Raw genomic sequence first — 21,182 nt, 5'->3', positions numbered from 1 at the left:
ATTTGACGCCCGCTAATACACAAACAGCATAACCGCAATATCTTTTTGATTAAAAACTGAAGTCTAATTTTTGTTTTTTAAGTTTCCATTTAACCAATTCAACCAATTAAATTTCATTTTCATTGTCCGTTGTTCACGAAACTAATGACATTATCATGAATTTGGGTGGATTGAATCCTACGTTTGATGCAAAGGTATCTTAACGTTAACCGTTAATGTTCCGTCCCGTAGTACCAGGACGGAACTACGTCAACCTATTGCTTCATTATATACTACTGAAACTAATGACATTATCATGAATTTGGGTGGACTGATATGCCTTCCCAAGGCCAGAACATAATTTGCACTTTACTGAAAAAAATACAAATGAATGTGCATTGTCAGTTTAATATACATATACTGATATTTAGTAATAAAAATATTAATATTACTTGATTTATTAAATTTATAAAAGTAAAAACATTTATATTTTGGACTGCGGTCCGCAGTCCATAGTAAACAAAATCAAAAGTTATATTTCATAATATCTTTATCTTTATCATATCATAATATCTATATCTTTTTCTGTAATGCTGTGTTTTGAAGTAAATTTTTTGGTTGGTCGGTTTAGATACTTTCCTCATTATTCTTTAATTTAAAGAATTTTAAATGTAATATTTTTTTTCCATTCATTTCTTACTATACAAGTTTCTACAAGAATTTGTTCTTTGAAGAATAATTTGTCCAAAAAAACTTACTCCAAGTTTAAACATTAATTCCCAAAGATTTCTTCGGACACGATGCAATCCCTCAGATTATCAAGGTTGCACCTCTAGCTGCAACCTAGTAAAAGGTGAACCGCAACCCATCGTTACCAAAACTTTAAAAAGCTTTTTAAATTAAAAATAACTAAAGGAATGAAAAAAAAGATGAACAAAGTTTTAAGTTCAGTTCAGAATCGCTAAAGTTATTATGTCAACTGCAAAAATATTTATGGTACCTGAGCAATAATTTTAATGTTTTAATTGAAACTATAAAAATACCTGGAACTTTTAAAATTAGTTTGTTTTTCATTGGATCAAAAACAACTCGATGCGTGATAGGTTTGAACCCTCAAAGATGAATTCACTGAATGAACAAGACTGTGATCATGCGGTCATTTTTGCAAATGGAACCAATCAGTCCAATCGGTTTCTAACGGACTTTACTGTACCTGAGCTATCTAATGCAAATATCTCTCCAGTAGACATTTTTGATGAAAATCCAGGGACAAAGAAGCTGACTAACCAGAAGAAGAAACTACCTGACAAAAAAGAGGAGGACGCAGCAAATCAGAAGAATGAAACATCTTTTCAAAATGACGAGAAACGATCTATGTGCAATAATCCTAAGAATACTCTTGCCATAGACATGACAACCCACGTCATTGAAAAACCATACAATTGCAATACATATTATCAGAGCTTTTTGCACAATAGTCAGCTCTCATTCAACAAGTGAGGATCCACACTGGTGAGAAGCCATTCAAGTGTGGCGTATGCAAGCGCAGTTTTAATAATGTGAGTAATCTTTCCGTACATATGAGAACACACACCGGTGAAAAGCCATTCAATTGTGAAGTATGCAAGCAAAGTTTTAGTCACAAGAATTCTCTTGCCATACATATGATAACCCACACTGGTGAGAAGCCCTTCAAGTGTGACGTGTGCAAGCGCAGTTTTAATGTCAAGGCTCATCTTTCCATACATATGAGAACCCACACTGGTGAAAAGCCATACAAGTGCAATACATGTAACAAGAGCTTTTCTCAAAATAGTAGTCTTATCAAGCATTCAAGGATCCACACTGGTGAGAAGCCATTCAAGTGTGGCGTATGCAAGCGCAGTTTTAATAATGTGAGTAATCTTTCCGTACATATGAGAGCACACACCGGTGAAAAGCCATTCAATTGTGAAGTATGCAAGCAAAGTTTTAGTCACAAGAATTCTCTTGCCATACATATGATAACCCACACCGGTGATAAGCCATTCAAGTGTGACGTGTGCAAGCGCAGTTTTAATGTCAAGGCTCATCTTTCCATATATATGAGAACCCACACTGGTGAAAAGCCATACCAGTGCAATACATGTAACAAGAGCTTTTCTCAAAATAGTAATCTTATCAGACATATGAGCATCCACACTGGTGAGAAGCCATTCAATTGTGACGTATGCAAACGCAGTTTTAATAATGTGAGTAACCTTTCCATACATATGAGAACCCACACCGATGAAAAACCATTCAAGTGTGACGTGTGCAAGCTCAGTTTTTTCAGTTTTAATCTTCCCATGCATATGAGAACCCACACCGGTGAAAAGCCATACAAGTGTAATACATGTAACAAGAGCTTTTCTCATAATAGTAATCTTATCAAACATGTGAGGATCCACACTGGTGAGAAGCCATACAAGTGCAATACATGTATCAAGAGCTTTTCTCAAAATAGTAGTCTTATCAAATATGTGAGGATCCACACTGGTGAGAAGCCCTTCAAGTGTGACGTGTGCAATCTTATCAAACATGTGAGGATCCACACTGGTGAGAAGCCATACAAGTGCAATACATGTATTAAGAGCTTTTCTCAAAATAGTAATCTTATCCAATATGTGAGGATCCACACTAGTGAGAAGCCCTTCAAGTGTGACGTGTGCAAGCGCAGTTTTATTGTTAAGGGTAATCTTTCCATACATATGAGAACCCACACTGGTGAAAAGCCATACAAGTGCAATACATGTAATAAGAGCTTTTCTCAAAATAGTAGTCTTATCAAGCATTCGAGGATCCACACTGGTGAGAAGCCATTCAAGTCTGGCGTATGCAAGCGCAGTTTTAATAATGTGAGTAATCTTTCCGTACATATGAGAACACACACTTTAATAACAGGAGTAATCTTTCCATACATATGAGAACCCACACCGATGATAAGTCATTCAAGTGTGACGTGTGCAAGCACTGTTTTAATATGAAGGCTAATCTTTCCATACACATGAGAACCCACACCAATGAAATGCCATTCAAGTGTGACGTGAGCAAGCACAGTTTTAATATGAAGGCTAATCTTTCCATACATATGAGAACCCACACCGATGAAAAGCCATTCAAGTGTGACGTGTGCAAGCACAGTTTTAATATGAAGGCTAATCTTTCCATACATTTGAGAACCCACACCGATGAAAAGCCATTCAAGTGTGACGTTTGCAAGCACAGTTTTAATATGAAGGCTAATCTTTCCATCCATATGAGAACCCACACCAGTGAAAAGCCAGACAAGTGCAACACATGTAACAAGAGCTTTTCTCAAAATAGCAATCTTATCCGACATGTAAAGATTCACACTGGTGAGAAGCCATTCAAGTGTGACGTGTGCAAGCGCAGTTTTAATGTCAAGGCTATTCTTTCCATACATTAATTTAAAAAACTTTTTCCACAAAATAAGTTTTTCAAAGAAAATTAAAGAACTCCATTAAACAAAAAACGAGCAAAACTAAAATCAAATAATCTACCAAGCGTGAAAGTAAGGAGTCAGGTATTAGTCCGGTACAAACACATGTTCTGCCATCTATAATCAATTTTAACGCTGACAGGTCATAATTTATTCATGGATTATTGATCCACTAACGGGTCAATGACACCTTTTTCAAGGTCAATTTGTTTGTTGTTTCTAAGTTTATTGACTCCGGGGTGAAGTTTGCACATGCGCACTGAATTCTAACGGGGCAATGTATTGATCAACTAGAGGGAAAGTAGATTTCTGAGAAATTGATTTAAATAATCAGACGGGGAATTATTGATCAACGAAGCGGAATTAAGAAACAATATTGCTTCTTTGGTCTTTAGGTCTGAGAGATAAATGGTCATTAGTGAGAGAGATAAATTAATATTCTATTTTTAAATATGGCTTCTCTGGTCTTTAGGTTTAGGGATAAATTTGGGAATTAATACTCTATCGAAGCCATAATAGTGTAAGTAGGAACACCTTAGATATTTTTTTAGAAATTCAAGACAGATTGAATATATTTTACGCGGGAAATGGTTTCCTGGGAATTTCAAATGTGACAGCGCAGGGATGTCAAAACAAATGAACACGCATAAATTACCTTTAAGGGATTATTTGGGTGAAGCTGGTTGATATATTTTAGAAGATGATTTGGGCGAAACAGTTTGAGACATTTTACAAAAAAACCAATTTTAGAACTTGAAGTACTCATCCTTTTCACCCACAACTTTACTTTATGTGTTTTGAATACCCCAACACCAAGCAATACTTTCAAAAGTCTTTTTTATATCTTTTCAGAACAAGTTCTTTTCTTAATGTCCCCCCTAAAACAATTTTACAACTTTAAGTACTTATTCCTTTAACCCACAACTCTACTTTATGGCTTTTTGAATACCCCAACACCAAGCAATACTTTCAAAAGGCTTTTTTTCAAATCTTTTCAGAACAAGTTCTTTTCTTAATAACCCCCCCAAACCAATTTTACAACTTGAAGTACTCATTCCTTTCACCCACAACTCTACATTATGGCTTTTTGAATGCCCCAACGCCAAGCAATACTTTCAAAAGGTTTTTTTTATATCTTCAGAACAAGTTCTTTTCTTAATATCCCCCCCTAAACCAATTTTACAACTTGAAGTACTCATCCTATTCACACACAACTCTACTTTATGGTTTTTTGAATACCCTAACACCAAGCAATACTTTCAAAAGGCTTTTTTATATCTTTTCAGAACAAGCTCTTTTCATAATATACCCCCTAAACCAATTTTACAACTTGAAGTACTCATTCTTTTCACCCACAACTCTACTTTATGGCTTTTTGAATACCCCATCACCAAGCAATACTTTCAAAAGGCTTTTTTATATCTTTTCAGAACAAGTTCTTCTCTTAACATCCCCCCTAAACCAATTTTACAACTTGAAGTACTCATTCTTTTCACACACAACTCTACTTTAATCGGTTTTTGAATACCCCAACAACAAGCAATACTTTCAAAAGGCTTTTTATATCTTTTCAGAACAAGTTCTTTTCTTAATGTCCCCCCTAAACAAATTTTAAAACTTGAAGTATTCATTCTTTTCACCCACAACTCTACTTTATGGCTTTTTGAATACTCCAACACCAAGCAATACTTTCAAAAGGCTTTTTGTATCTTTTCAGAACAAATTCTTTTCTTAATGTCTCTCCTAAACCAATTTTATAACTTAAAGTACTCATCCCTTTCACCCACAACTTTACTTTATGGCTTTTCAAATATTATTAATAAATCACATGTATCTTAAGCATGAGTGTTCTTATTTCTTAAAACTAAAACCCAACTCTATTAAAAAATCAAATGTTATTAATAAAATCATATATATTTTAAATGGGGGCATCAAAGTAACAACATTCTTCTTTAATACCACTAAATTTTTACTAAACACACACAATTTTCTCTTAGAAATAATATTTTTCATCAGTGATAACACATTTTCAGTTCGAACTAGCAAATTTTCTGCCAAAGATACCAAAGTTTTTCTTACAAGTAACAATTTTTTGTTTGTGATAACAACTGTTCTGTCACAAGTAGCCAGTTTTGCTTGACACTAACAAACCTTCTCTTCAAAGTAACAACATTTTACCTTAAAACTAACATACTTTTACTGAACACACACAAATTTCTCTTAGAAATAATATTGTTCATCAGTGATAACACTTTCTGTTTGAACTATCAAGTTTTCTACCAAAGATACCAAATTGTTTCTTAGAAGTAACAATTTTTTGATTGTGATAACAACTTTTCTGTCAGAAGCAGCAAGTTTTGCCTAACACTAACAAATTTTCTCATCAAAATTAGAAATAATATTTTTCATCAGTGATAATACTTTCGGTTCGAACTAGCAAGTTTTCTACCAAAGATACGAAATTTTTTCTTAGGAGTAACAATTTTTTTATTGTGATAACAACTTTTCTGTCAGAAATAGCAAGTTTTGCTTAACACTAACAAATTTTCTCATCAAACTAACAATATTTTACTTTAAAACTAACGAACTCTTACTTAACACACACAAATTTCTCTTAGAAATAATATTTTTCATCAGTGATAACATGTTTTCTGGTCGAACTAGCAAGTTTTCTGTCAAATAAACCAAATTTTTTCTTAGAAGTAACTTTTCTTTGATTGTGATAACAACTTTTCTGTCAGAAGTAGCAAGTTTTCATTAACACTAACAAATCTTCCCTCCAAAGTAACAACATTTTTCCTCAATACTACCTAACGTTTACTTAACACTAACAGATTTTCCCTTCGAATCATCAACTTTTCCTTAATACTAACATACTTTTACTTAAACACTCAAATTTCTCTTAGAAATAACACTTTTCGTCAGCAATAACATGTTTTCTGCTTGAAGTACCAAGTTTTCTGTCAAAGATACTTTTTTTCTTAGAAGTAACAATTTTTTCGTTATGATAAAAAGGTTTCTGTTCGAACTAGCAAGTTTTTTGCCAAAGAGGCCAAATTTTTTCTTAGAAGTAACAATTTTTTGATTGTGATAACAACTTTTCTGTCAGAAGTAGCAAGTTTTGCTTAACACTAACAAACCTTTTCATCAAAGTAACAACATTTTACCTTAAAACTAACATACTTTTACTGAAAACACACAAAATTCTCTTAGAAATAATATTTTTCATCAGTGATAACACTTTTTCTGTTCGAACTAGCAAGTTTTCTACCAAACATATCAAATTTGTTCTTAGAAGTAACAATTTTTTGATAGTGATAACAACTTTTCTGTCAGAACTAGCAAGTTTTGCTTAACACTAACAAAATTTCTCATAAAATAAACAATATTTTACCTTAAAACTAACATACTCTTACTTAAGACACACAAATTTCTCTTAGAAATAATATTTTTCGTTATAATAAAAAGTTTTCTGTTCAAACTAGCAAGTTTTCTGTCAAAGATGCCAAATTTTTTCTTAGAAGTAGCTTTTCTTTGATTGTGATAACAACTTTTCTGTCAGAAGTAGCAAGTTTTGCTTAACACTAACAAACCTTCTCATCAAAGTAACAACATTTTACATTAAAACTAACATGCTATTACAGAACCCACAAATATTTCTCTAATAAATATTATTTTTCATCATTGATAACACTTTTTCTGTTCGGAATAGCGAGTTTTCTGGCAAAGATCCAAATTTTTTCTTAGAAATAACAATTTTTTGATTCTGATAACAACTTTTATGTCAGAAGTAGCAAGTTCTGCTTAACAATTATAAATTTTATCATCGAAGTTAAAATAATTTACCTTAAAAGTAACATACTTTTACTTAACACACTCAAATATTTCTCAGAAATCAAATTTTTCGTCAGTTATAACACTTTTTCCAATTGACATAATAAGTTTTATGTCAAAGATACCAAATTTTTTCTTAGAAGTAACTTTTCTTTGATTATGATAACAACTTTTCTGTCAGAGGTAGCAAGTTTTGATTAACACTAACAAATCTTCTCTTCAAAGTAACAACATTCTTCCTTAATGGCACCAAATGTTTACTTAACACTAACAGATTTTCCCTTCGAATCATCAACTTTTCCTTAATACTAACATACTTTTACTTAAACACTCAAATTTCTCTTAGAAATAACACTTTTTGTCAGCCATAACACGTTTTCTGCTTTAAGTAGCAAGTTTTCTGTCAAATGTACTTTTTTTCTTAGAAGTAAAAATTTTTTAGTTATGATATCAAGTTTTCTGTTCGAATTAGCAAGTTTTCTACCAAAGATACCAAATTTTTTGTTAGAAGTAACAATTTTTTGATTGCGATAACAACTTTTCTGTCAGAAGTAGCAAGTTTTGCTTAACACTAACAAATCTTCTCATCAAAGTAACAACATTTTACCTTAAAACTAACAAAATTTTACTGAACACACACAAATTTCTCTTAGAAATAATATTTTTCATCAGTGATAACACTTCAGTAATCACTGATTGATTGTTTTTCGAAAAAACAATTTTTTGATTGAGATAACAACTTTTCTGTTAGAAGTAGCAAGTTATGCTTAACACTAACATATTTTCTCATCAAAGTAACAATATTTTACCTTAAAACTAACATACTGTTACTTAACACACACAAATTTCTCTTAGAAATAATATTTTTCGTCAGTGATAACGCGTTTCTGTTTGAACTAGCAAGTTTTCTGTTAAAGATACCAAATTTTTTCTTAGAAGTAACTTTTCTTTGATTGTGATATCAACTTTTCTGTCAGAATTAGCAAGTTTTGATTAACACTAACAAATCTTCTCTTCAAAGTAACAAGATTCTTCCTTAATACTACCAAATTTATACTTAACACTTACAGATTTTCTCTTCGAAGCATCAACTTATCCTTAATAGTAACATACTTTTACTTAAACACTCAAATTTCTCTTAGAAATAACATTTTGTCAGCGATAACACGTTTTCTGCTTGAAGTAGCAAGTTTTCTGTCAAAGATACTTTTTTTTAGAAGTAAATATTTTTTCTTTATGATAACAAGTTTTCTGTTCGAACTAGCAATTTTTCTACCAAAGATACCAAATTTTTTCTTAGAAGTAAAAATTTTTTGATTGTGATAACAACTTTTCTGTCAGAAGTAGCAAGTTTTGCTTGACACTAACAACCTTCTCATCAAAGTAACAACATTCTTCTTTAATACTATCAAACGTTTACTTAACACACATAATTTTCTCTTAGAAATAATATTTTTCATCAGTGATATCACGCTTTCTGTTCGAACTAGCAAGTTTCCTGCCAAAGGTACAACATTTTTTCTTGGAAGTAACAATTTTTTTATTGTGATAACAACTTTTCTGTCAGAAGTAGCAAGTTTTGCTTAACACTAACAAAACTTCTCATACAAGAAACAAAATTTTACCTTAAAACTTACATACTTTTACTGAACACACACAAATTTCTCTTAGAAATAATATTTTTCATCAGTGATGACACTTTTTCTGTTCGAACTAGCAAGTTTTCTACCAAAGATACCAAATTTTTTCTTAGAAGTAACAATTTTTTGATTGTGATAACAACTTTTGTGTCAGAAGTAGCAAGTTTTGCTTAAAACTAACAAATTTTCTCATCAAATTAGCAACATTTTACCTTAAAACTTACATACTTTTACTGAAAACACACAAATTTCTCTTAGAAATAATATTTTTCATCAGTGATGACACTTTTTCTGTTCGAACTAGCAAGTTTTCTGTCAAAGATACCAAAATTTTTTCTTAGAAGTAACTTTTCTTTGATTGTGATAACAACTTTTCTGTCGGAAGTAGCAAGTTTTGATTAACACTAACAAATGTTTTATTCAAATAACAACATTCTTCCTTAATACTACCAAATGTTTACTTAACACTAACATATTTTCTCTTCGAATCATCAACTTTTCCTTAATACTAACATACTTTTACTTAAACATTAAAATTTCTCTTAGAAATAATACTTTTCGTCAGCGATAACACGTTTTCTGCTTGAAGTAAAAAGTTTTCTGTCAAAGATGCTCATTTTTGCTTAGAAGTAATAATTTTTTCGTTATGATAACAAGTTTTCTGTTCGAACTAGCAAGTTTTCTGCCAAAGATACCAAATTTTTTCTTAGAAGTAACAATTTTTTGATTGTGATAACAACTTTTCTGTCAGAAGTAGCAAGTTTTGCTTAACACTAACAAACCCTCTCATCAAAGTAACAACATTCTTCTTTAATACTACCAATTGTTTACTTAACACACACAATTTTCTCTTAGAAATAATATTTTTCATCAGTGATATCACGCTTTCTGTTCGAACTAGCAAGTTTTCTACCAAAGCTACCAAATTTTTCTTAGAAGTAACAATTTTTTTATTGTGATAACAACTTTTCTGGCAGAAGTAACAAACTTTGCTTAACTCAAAAAAACCTTCTCATCAAAGTGACAACATTCTTCTTTAATACTACCAAACATTTACTTAACACTAACAGATTTTCTCTTCGAATCATCAACTTTTCCTTAATACTAACATACTTTTACTTAAACACTCAAATTTCACTTAGAAATAACACTTTTGTCAGCGATAACACGTATTCTGATTGAAGTAGCAAGTTTTCTGTTAAAGATACTTTTTTTCCAAAGAAAACATGCTAGTTCGAACAGAAAACTTGTTATCATAACGAAAAATTGTTACTTCTAACAAAAAAGTATCTTTGACAGAAAACTTGCTACTTCAATCAGAAAAATCAGACCTTGAAAAAGGTGTCATTGACCCGCTAGTGGATCAATGAACCATGAATAAATTATGTCCTGTTAGCGTTAGACTTGATTATAGATGGCAGCACATGTGTTCGTACCGGAGTAATACCTGACTCCCTACTCGTGAAATTACCACAAATCAGCATTGATAAATAAATGAAACCCAAAAGGAACAGAAATTACAATAATTAACCGAGTCAAACTCAACGAGCAGAAATTAACATAAGTTGGGCGCAAAACCCCTATCCCTTCCCAAGGCCATAACATAATTTGCTCTTTACTGAAAAAAATATAGATGTTTTTACTTTTATAACTCTAATTAATCAAATCATATTAACATTTTGACTACTAAGTATCGGTATATGTACATTAAACTAACAATCCACATTCATTTATATTTTTTCAGTAAAGTGCAAATTATGTTCTGGGCTTGGGAAGGCATAGGGGTTTTTCAAATCGAATGAGCCCTTTTTCAAGTTTCTACGACAAAGATTTTAATAAAAACCTTATATGACCCCAGGGCCTAACTTATAATCCTTGCCCTGAGGGTTGCGGGTGAGTGTCCTCCTTAAAAATATGTTTTCTATCTGGAAATCACCTACCCTGAACAAAATAGCTATCTCAAAATTTTTATTGGATATTTTTGGGGGAATGATGGGTGTGGGGGGGGGGGCTATTTGCCTTCAAATCACTTTCGACTATTAAAAAGGGTATTAGCCCTTTGAATTTCCAATCGAATGAGCCTGTTTTGAAGTTTCTACGACAACACCTTCTATAAAAACCTTATATGCCCCCAGGGCATAACTTAAAACCCTTGTCCTTAGGGTCGTGGGGGAGTTTCCTCCTCAAAAACATATTTTCTATCTATAAATCAACTATGCTGAATGAAATGGCTATCTAAAAATTTTGATTGGATGTATTTGGGGGAATGATGGGCGTGAGGGGGGCTGGTTGCCCTCCGATTACTTTCGACTATTAAAAAGGGTACTAACCCTTTGAATTTCCAATCGAATGAGCCTTTTTTGAAGTTTCTACGGCAACGCCTTCTATATAAACCTTATATGCCCCCAGGCTATTACTTGAAACCCTTGCCCTGAGGGTTGTGGGGAATTGTCCTCCTCGAAAACATATATTCTATCTGGAAATCAAGTACGCTGAACAAAATGGCTGTTTCAAAGTTTTGATTGGATGTGTTTGGGGGAATGATGGGCGTGGGGGGAGGTCTAGTTTCCTTCCAATCACTTTTGACTATTAGAAATTGGTACTAGCCCTTTGAATTTCCAATCGAATGAGCCTGTCTTGAAGGTTTTAGGACAACGCCTTCTATAAAAACCTTAGATACCCCCAGGTTATAACTTAAAACCCTTGCCCCGACGGTTGTAGGGAAGTGTCCTCCTCAAAAACATATTTTCTATCTGGAAATTAACTACGCTGGACAAAATAGTTATCTCAAAATTTTGATTAGATGTGTTTGGCGGAATGATGGGCGCGGGGGAGGGGGAGTAGTTGTCCTCCAATCACCTTGGACTATTAAACGGGCACTAGCCCTTTGAATTTTCCAATCGAATGAGCATTTTTTGAAGTTTTTGCGACAACGCCTTCTATAAAAACCTTATATGCCCCCAGGACATAACTTAAAACCCTTGCCCCGAGGGTTGTAGGGGAGTGTCCTCCTCAAAAAGATATTTTCTATCGGGAAATCAACTACGCTTAACAAAATGGCAATATCAAAATTTTTTTGGATGTGTTTGGGGGAATGATGGGCGTGGGGGGGGGGATAGCTGCCCTCCAATCACTTTCGACTATTAAAAAGTGCAATAGCCCTTTGAATTTCCAGTCGAATGAGCTTTTTTGAAGCTTTTACGACAACGCCTTCTATAAAAAACCTTATATGCCCCCATTGCATAACTTAAAACCCTTGCCCCAAGGGTGTGTCCTCCTTTAAAAGATATATTCTATCTGGAAATCAACTACGCTGAACAAAATGGCTATATCAAAATTTTGATTGGATGTATTTAGGGGAATGATGGGCGTGGGTGGGGAGCTAGTTGCCCTCCAATCACTTTTGACTATTAAAAAGGGCACTAGACCTTTGAATTTTCAATCGAATGAGCCTTTCTTGAAGTTTCTACGACCCCGTGGGTTGTGTGGGAGTGTCTTCCTCAAAAAGGTATTTTCTATGTGGAAATTAACTATGCTGAACAAAATGGCTATCTCAACATTTTGATTGGACGTATTTTGGGGAAGGATGGATGTGGGGGGGACTAGTTGCCCTTCAATCACTTTCGACTATTAAAAAGGGCACTAGCCACTCCAATTTCCCATCGAATGAGCCCTTTTCGAAGTTTCTACGACGACTCCTTTGATACGAAGTGCCTGGGTATGGAGAAAAAAAACAACACATTTTGTCCACATCGTTCTTTACTTAGGCAGCGCTAGCTCGCTGCCTATGATACAGACAGAATTTTGCATCATTGCTGGATAAGAGCGATTCCAACGGGACAGGATCAATGACACCTATTTCTAGGTCAATTGATTTCTCTTACAACGCAAAAGGATGCCGAAACAAAGGAACATTCTGAAATTGTTTTTAAAGGGATTATTTGGGCGAAAAAATTAATCGACATTTTAGGGCTTTTTTGGGTGAAACAGTGAGACATTTTAGAAGAGGATTTGGGATGAAACTCTGTGGTCGTTATAATACAGAAGTACCTAGAATTGGATCAGTGAGAGAATTACGAGTATGAACCATCAATGACCAACCAAAATGGACCTCAACCTCCAGGGGTCACCTCCCCCCCCCCCGATTCCATTGCGAAGCTAATAAAAGAAAATTTAACATTTTTTCTGATTTTGTGTGCTTTCGTAAGAATGTAGCTTTATCTTTGACAAATTTAGCCATTTTTTCGCTTAATGTACTTAAATTCAATGGAATAAAATGCTAGTAACAGGCCAATTCGTTAAAAAGATCAATAAACTTAAAGAGATTTCAGAGCTAAAATCTTAAGTGCAAAAAAGAGTTTAACATAGCTCAAAATATCTAGTCATCAAACAATTTCAACTGCCAACTTGTTTCAGAATTCCTATCAAGTCAAAAAAAAACAAAAAAAAACAACATAGCTTATGATGGGTATCAATAAACCTAAGGAAATTTATGTATTTGGAATGAGCATGCAAAGCCAATAATTTTTATGTATCCATTGTTATTAAAATTCCGTTTTTAGAGTTATGGTTACTTTCGAGCAGAGTTGCACTTTACTTTCACTTTGTTCCCAAAAACTGTTTAAAATTGGCTTTTTTTATTACAGTTGTTTTGTTTGTTTTTTTGTTCGACTTGATAAGAATTCTGAAACAAGTTGGCAGTGGAAATTTCTTGGTAACTAAAGATTTTTTTTCTTCTAAAAGGCGTAATATAGGAACATTCTCAGGCTCTTAGCTTAGGACGGATAACATTAAACCTAAGGAAATTTATGTATTTGGAATCAGCATACAAAACCAATAATTTTTATGTATTCCGTTTTTAGAGATAAGGATACTTTCGAGCCGATTTGCACTTTACTTTCACTCTGTTCGAAGATCATAGACAAATAGTTTACCATTGGGATGTTAACTATAACTTGTTTGATTACGATAAACGCTTATGGAGAACTACATTACGCCGTATAAACGACCTAGGATTCTACGATAGAAAAATAAAACCATTTAATAAAAATGGTACAGAATTAAAGCATGTACAAGAGGAAGTCAGTGAAATCTGCAGCTTTTTTGGAGTAAAAGCGCTATATGTTAAAGGGAATGTCCCTACCGATAAGCTCATGATCGTAGAATTTGACATTAATATCTCCCTTTTTAACTTAGAGGACTTTGGTTGGGAAAAATATACCAATGTGATTCACCGTCCCATTGATGAAGTGAGGTTTTTTGTGCAATGGGTACCTGAAAAGATTTAACATGTGGACATGTGTGTTAGATATCCCCTAATGCAGAATAAAACATCCCATTTCATGGGACCATCGAATGTGAATGAGCAACGATGAATCCGATAATGATGAATGGAGATAACACCCCCATTATATCCACTCTCTAAAGGTGTAGTGATAGTTGCATAGGCCATTATGTGAAAATAGTGAAAAAAATATGTTATTAATATTATTATATTTGAAAATAAAAAGTGTTTTGAAATAATTTTTAAAAATTATATAGATAACACTAATAGAGGGTTAATAGCTAAAGTTTTTATCAGAAAAGCTGTGTTATTATCAGAAAAGCAGTCATAAGCTGTGTTACTTGTAGCAAAAATAAACATAGTAAAATACAATGTGTTGGCCAGATATACATTTGGTCGGTAAGCGATGTTAAACCTTTATTACACCTAAGATTTTAGTTCTGAAAGTTCTTTAAGTATATTGATCTTTTTAACTAATTGGCCTTTTACTAGCATTTTATTCCATTGAATTTAAGTACATTCAAAGAAAAAATGGCTAAGTTTGTTAAAGATAAGCTACTTTCTTGCGAAAACACATAAAATCAGAAAAAATGTTAAATGCTCCTATATTAGCTACGCAATGGGATTCGGGGTGGGGGTGGCCCCTGGAGGTTGAGATCCATTGTGGGTAAAGTCATTGATGGTTCATACTCGTAATTTCTTCACTAATCCAATATTGTGTACTTATATACTTGTGCATTATAACGACCACAGACTTTCATCCCAAATCATCCTCTAAAGTGTCTCACTGTTTCACCCAAAACATTCCCTAAAATGTCGACTAATTTGTTTCGCCCAAATTAGCCCCTAATAATAATTTCTGAATGTTTCTTTGTTTTGGCATCTTTTTGCGATGTAAGAGAAATCCATTGATCTAGAAAAAGGTGTTATTGATCCTGTCCCGTTAGACTCACTCTTATCCAGCAATGATGTAAAATTCTGTCTTTATCCAAGAAACATCAAACATGTTGACCAGGTGTGGTCTTGTACGTACAGGGATTCTAGACATCTGATTGGCCTAGAAAAACACACGTGATCCAGTTCCGTTAAACTCGCTCTTATCCAGCAATGTTGTAAACTTCTGTCTGTATTCAAAAAACTTCAAACATGTTGACCAACAAACGGAACTCTGAAACAACATCAAATCATCAACATACAGAACAGAAACAACATCAAACATGTCTAGAAAGAGGTGTGGTCTTGTACCGCTAGACTCCATTATAGATGGCAGTAGTGGTTCCCGTTCGGAGTAAATAATAGGGTTCTACTATTGACATGGACATGACTCCTTTTCTGCATTAGCAGTCCAATTTTACCTGCTTGAATTCAACTTCTTGTAGTGTTGCTCTCAGACCTATAAGGGCACTTAATTTATAGGCGGGAGGGGGGACTGAACATGAACGTTCAAAATAAAAAAAAATTATATATTCAAAATAATAACTTGATCTATTTACCAGATTTACGCATTGCTGACTTTTTATACGTGTAAATTAAGTTGTTTTTAAAAAGTCGTCATTTTAGAAGAAAAAGACGAAAAACAGTCAATTGCGCCTCGTCCAATTTTTACCGAATTTTGAATTACAGAAATTATTACGTATATGAAAGGGGTTGCCTTCTCCTCAAGACGTCACTCTTTGCGTGAAAGTTTTTTTTTTAGAATTTTAATTTAAAGCTTATTATTCTAATTGAACGGCCATTGTGTTTCAGGAATCGTTCTTTAAGAATTAGGACAAAAAGTAAAAAATTTAGCATAAGGAGCAAGGTCTTGTAGAAGGGGAAATCCTTTCATATACGTAATAATTTCAGTTTGTTTTAAGTTTTGATATTGCTCCTTACTTTCTGTTGCAAGAACTTGTTTTTAAAAAATTAAATTTCTGATAGTTTTTTAATAATACCGGGAAATCCGGCTGTCTCTCCATGAGAAATTCCGGTACTTGTGTATTAAACGCCACTCACTCAAGTTTACGTTGTGCAAAACTCATGAACAAACTGGCGGTTTCTTCGTTAGTTTCTTCGTTACTTTTGAAATAAATTTTGGCTGTATATCTGCACATTAGAGGGGAGGGGGTAAAATATAGTGGGTTTGCTTGCAAAATGTGTTATGTACGATTATTCTGCATAATGTGTTCTTAGAATTGTTTTCTGACCTCAAACTTTCCCAATACTTTACCCCCCTCCTTTTGTGCAAATATATAGCCCAAATTATATATTCCCCATCTATTCTGTCACTTGTCTTTGTCTTGTCTCACGCTAAGCTGAAAGAAGCTAACGAAGAAACCGGTTTGTTCTCAAGTTTTACAGAACGTAAACTTGAAGGAGTGGCGTATAATATACAAATACCAAAATTCCTTCCCCGTACGGAAAATAAAAAAAAACAAAGCTCAAATAAAATTTTCTAATTTATAAAGCCTTATTTTCCATGTGAGGGAGTGGGGTATTTACCGGCGGTATTTTCCGTGGAGGGTATTTTCCATAGTTTTTTTTCCGGGGGGAGGGAGGGGGGTAAAGCCTAGAACCGTCTTAGATAAAGGTCTAATATAGGACTTAAGGGATTTAGGAAAGGGTCTTCTGTGCTATATTCTATATAGACTTGATCCGATTTTCTTTAGCATAAGATTCATCCCCAAAGGGGTCCCAAAAACAATCAGTCCATGGGCTTCACAAGTGTTCAGGTATAACCTAATTGATTATAATTTTTTAAATTTCTCCCATAAAATTGGGCATGATTTTCGTTATAACAATGTTTTTTTAATATCTGTTTTCAATACAAGGATTTGTGTACTCTGTTATTTAAAAAACTGTACAAGCTATAGTTTCTAAAGCCACAAGTTAAGCACAAGATTCAACTATGGGTGGACAGTTTTCTTATCTCGTAAATGTTGATAAACGTCATGAATAAAAAATATATGAAGTTCCTCTTATTTAGAACAATTATCATGATTTGAGGAAGCACAAGACTGGCCTTCTTGAGGTAAACTGTATCCTTAACTCATGATTTTAAAACTAGTTTACAGTGTTTCCCATGGAGCAGTACATATTTACATGGTTAGATAGCCATTTTTGTGGGTCTGCCAACCCTTAGAAATCATGTATACCAGATTGCGTGAACCCAATGTGTTGGAGGTGTTCCATGGATGGTTAGAACCATGCTGGGTCATGTGGCAAGGGGGTTACCCCTTGCCACAAATAAATTTTGTTCTTTAATTCTAGATATCCAATGGTAAAATATTGGCACCTTTATTCTTTTTTTATCAGCCTTTGGCAAATAACAATGGGCTATGCCTACTCGTGACACTAATGCGATCTATTTCAAAACACTGACAAACATTGAGAAGCCAAGAATAACCTCTTCCTAGTTATGGTAATTGTTTGGGTTTCTATGTTCCTACCTGTGTCATTTTATTTTGTCGGCATTATTTGCAGGATTTTGTTAGGTTTACATACAGTCGTAATATGCTGCCTTGGTTTGACTTCTGGAGCCTCCTTTGTACCGAAGAAGCTCCACGTCTCAAGTATTAGAAACTAATTTTGTTAGTCATATTTTTTTTTTTTTAGAATCAAACTGTTTCTATAAAATGAAGTGAATTAAAGACGTAAATACGAAAATTCTGAAATAGCTGCAAAGAAAACTAGTTAGATTTCGCTGTCTGGACTGCAAATCATTATATAAAATGACCGGTAACTATCGAAAGCCTTTCAGGGTACAGGCGAATGATTATAATATCAATAGATATTATAATTAAGCATCCAGTCCTTAGGGAAAAAGTCATCTCGGTAATCTAGCTTAAAAACCAGTTATGGTGCTATCCATTAATATTAGGGAATAGATGGCAAAAATGTTTGATAATATTAGAAGAGATTTTTAAAATACCAAACAAGAGTTTGGTTGTACTTGGCAAGATTTTGATATTACCAGGCACGATTTCTCATAGAAAAACACCAACTGACTTTTTTATTTCCATGTACAGCTTTTGAGGTGCTCATATCGTAAATTTAGGTTCATAAAAAGTGTAATCAAAAGTTGATATTTTTGTGGTCAAAAGTTCATAAAGTTTATATTTTTCACAAAAATCTAGCGGGAGGCCGGAAATTTGCTCGGGAGTAATGCTATGGGATTGAGAAACAAGACAAGAATCTAGTTAATAGAATAAAAATCAAATTTTGGTTTTCTAATTTGTATTTCTTATTCTGTTTCTACCACCATTTAAAACATTTTTCAGCGTATTTTTCAGCTCAAATAGCCTTTTTTCCGGATTGGTCCGGGGTAGTTTCATCTGGCTTCACGTTCCATATCGCATGCGAAGAAAACGTAAACCCAGAATCTGGAAGTCGAGATTCTGGAAATTCAGTGACTTTGAAGTTCAAAGTTACAAAAAGAGAAAGTCAAGTCACGAGACATCAGTATTTTTATAACATTGAATCGTGAGAGTTCTAATTCCGGCTATCGAAAAAAAAATCACTGAATTATTTAGCAAATATACTGAATTTGTAGTAGTTTTGTAAAATTGTACCGAATTTTCGACTTCCAGAAAAAGGTGTAAAGATGTACCCGTCAGAAGAAAATGTGCTAAATTCGGTACAATTGTTCCACCCATCGCCACATTGTCACTGGGTTGATATAGTCCCTTCTGGGAAGACCATGTATTGAGAAACTGGTGATCGGCTTTTGCCCCCTGGATAATACCCCCCTTCCCCGTGGAAAGTAAGGTTTTCCAAATTTGACAATTTTATTTGAGCTTTTTCTAGTCTTCGTTAGCTTCTTTCAGCTTAGCGTGAGCCAAAGATAATTGACAGAATAGATGTGAAAAATATACTTTGAGCTATATATTTGCACATGAGGGCGAGGGGGGTTAAAATATTCAGACAGTTTGAAGTCAGAAAACAATTCTTACTTCATAAATTAGGCTACATATTAGCAGGCCTCCCCCAGGCCATTCAGCGCGTCCCCAGGTGGCCATAGGGGAACGCCCTGCAGATAGGTAGGGTACCTCCAAAGGAGGCACGGACCAGGGGGACCTTGTCCCTGGGGTCCATAATAGAAACTGGTGCACCCTCGCCCGGGATCATAAATACTGGCGGAGGAGGAAGAATGCCTTCAAATGTACACTCAAAAGGACGAACTGGTTTGTCCACAGTCCCAGGAGTTACAAACCTTTTCCCAGTAATGGGTTAAATTGCATGGTGATGCAGAACACCATCGCGGGAGGATCCTCTATAGGAGGACAACTGCGACAGGGCGTAAGATCCAGGTCTATGGACAATCGCCTCTGCAAAGAGCTACCTCAACCCTTTCGGGGTGCCTGCAAGACTGGGGAACTTGCGGTCAACTCTATTCCTACTTGAGGAGTGGCGCCCCTCGAGGAAATTATAGCCTAGTAAACGACACAGCATTCGCAAGGGATTCTGACTAATGGAAAATTCTTCTGGGCTAGGTATGTTTTGACGGGTACCTTCGGGCTGAAAATCCTCTTCCTAGCTCAATTATCGATTATGGGCTGCCTCCCCGTAGTAGCACAGTATTTGTAGGCATGAATATATAATGAGTCGGACGTCATAAAGGAAGATTTAAAGGAAATGAGAACTTCATGGGTGGGTGTAAAAAGGGAGGCTTTGAATAGATTAGGATGGAGGAGGAGTGTGCGTAGCTGTGTTCACCTCAGGCGGCTTGGTGCTGCGGTGAGTTGTTAGTAGTAGTAGTAGTAGTAGTACTGCCTTAACTTCTAACTTCACTTTTAAGTCCCTTGTAACTTCAACTTCTGCAGCTGTCTCTATCCTAATGGCAAATTTTGGTTCTAGTAATTAATCTCTTAATATTTTCAGTACTGCTTCAATTTCCACTTCCAACAGCTGTTACAAATCATTCCAGAGAGAAGACACTTCTTTTCATCAACGGATTGGGGAAGAATCTCAGAAACAATTGTCAAGCTCTGGAGATGAACAGGTGAATCAACAGCTGATTCAGGTCCTGGCTTTGACCTCCTCCGATAATATTCAACTAAAAGATGGCACTAAGGGAGCTAGGCATGAACCTGGAAGACCTGAACTGTTGAAAACTGTTTTGAAAAGTTTTCCAACTATTTTTGATGGTCCTAATCAAGGTTAGTTATATATTTCTCATTCTTCTTATTTTCATTCATTAGTCTCATTTCATGTTTCTCACTCTTCTGCGCTCATTCTTCTTATCCTCCATTCTCATGTCTCATTCTTCATATTTCTCATTTTTATATGTAATCTTTGCATATTATATGTTAGTTTTAGTCTGATGAAAAATTGTAAAAGGGCTACAGGGCATAACATTTAATGTAGGGCTATAAGAGGGCTATAATAGGAAGTTTTAATGTTGCATCTTACTTTCAGTTGAAACAACTTTCCTTTTTTAAATTTAATGACTGATCGTTTTTTAAATTATGTCAGGAAATCCGGCTTCCCCTCCATGGAAAATTCCTCAATGGAAATTTCCTTCCACATAATCCCCCCACCAGAAATATCCCCTACCCCCGAAAAATATTTGTATACTTCCCATTAACCAATACTATACGTAGACAATAGGTACATTTCATAGCTCGTAGCCCTTCCTCGGGGACTGTGGGGGGTCGAGTCATCTTCAAAGACATAGTTACTAGATCTTTCGACAATGCTGAACAACTGGCTATCTTAAAATTTTGATCAGGTTACCCTGGGGGGGGGGGGGGAGAAGGGGAATAGGAAGGGGACTAGGTGCTCTCCAATATTTTGGTCACGTAAAAGAACAACTTGATTTAGTTGTTCTCTTTGCATATACAAACCATTAAATGGTTTGTTTAAAACAAACCATTAAATGGTTTGTTTTAATGGTTTTAAAACTGTATTTTACTGTGCAAATTCAGTTTCAGTCAGAGACCCGTAAGGCCTGAATAAAGTAATACTGGCGTAAGTTTCATTCCTC

General features: G+C 34.5%; 1 protein-coding gene across 1 annotated transcript; it reads left to right on the top strand.

Moving 5' to 3' along the window:
- The first annotated feature begins 1,098 nt into the window (after nt 1–1,098).
- Nucleotides 1,099–20,360, top strand: LOC148942249 (uncharacterized). The gene is made up of 7 exons (XM_089103266.1): nt 1,099–1,221; nt 1,270–1,401; nt 1,458–2,394; nt 2,539–2,855; nt 3,071–3,392; nt 18,490–18,679; nt 20,078–20,360. The coding sequence occupies exons 1-7, from the start codon at nt 1,099–1,101 to the stop codon at nt 20,358–20,360; spliced, it is 2,304 nt and encodes a 767-aa protein (XP_088959392.1).
- Nucleotides 20,361–21,182: the final 822 nt, after the last annotated feature.

This window comes from Artemia sp. Qi Xiang Cuo, chromosome 17, assembly GCF_049724085.1.
Source record: "Artemia sp. Qi Xiang Cuo chromosome 17, ASM4972408v1, whole genome shotgun sequence".
NCBI lineage: Eukaryota > Metazoa > Arthropoda > Branchiopoda > Anostraca > Artemiidae > Artemia > Artemia sp. Qi Xiang Cuo.
The sequence above is the reverse complement of the archived record's forward strand: the minus strand, read 5'-3'. Positions and strand labels throughout refer to the sequence as shown.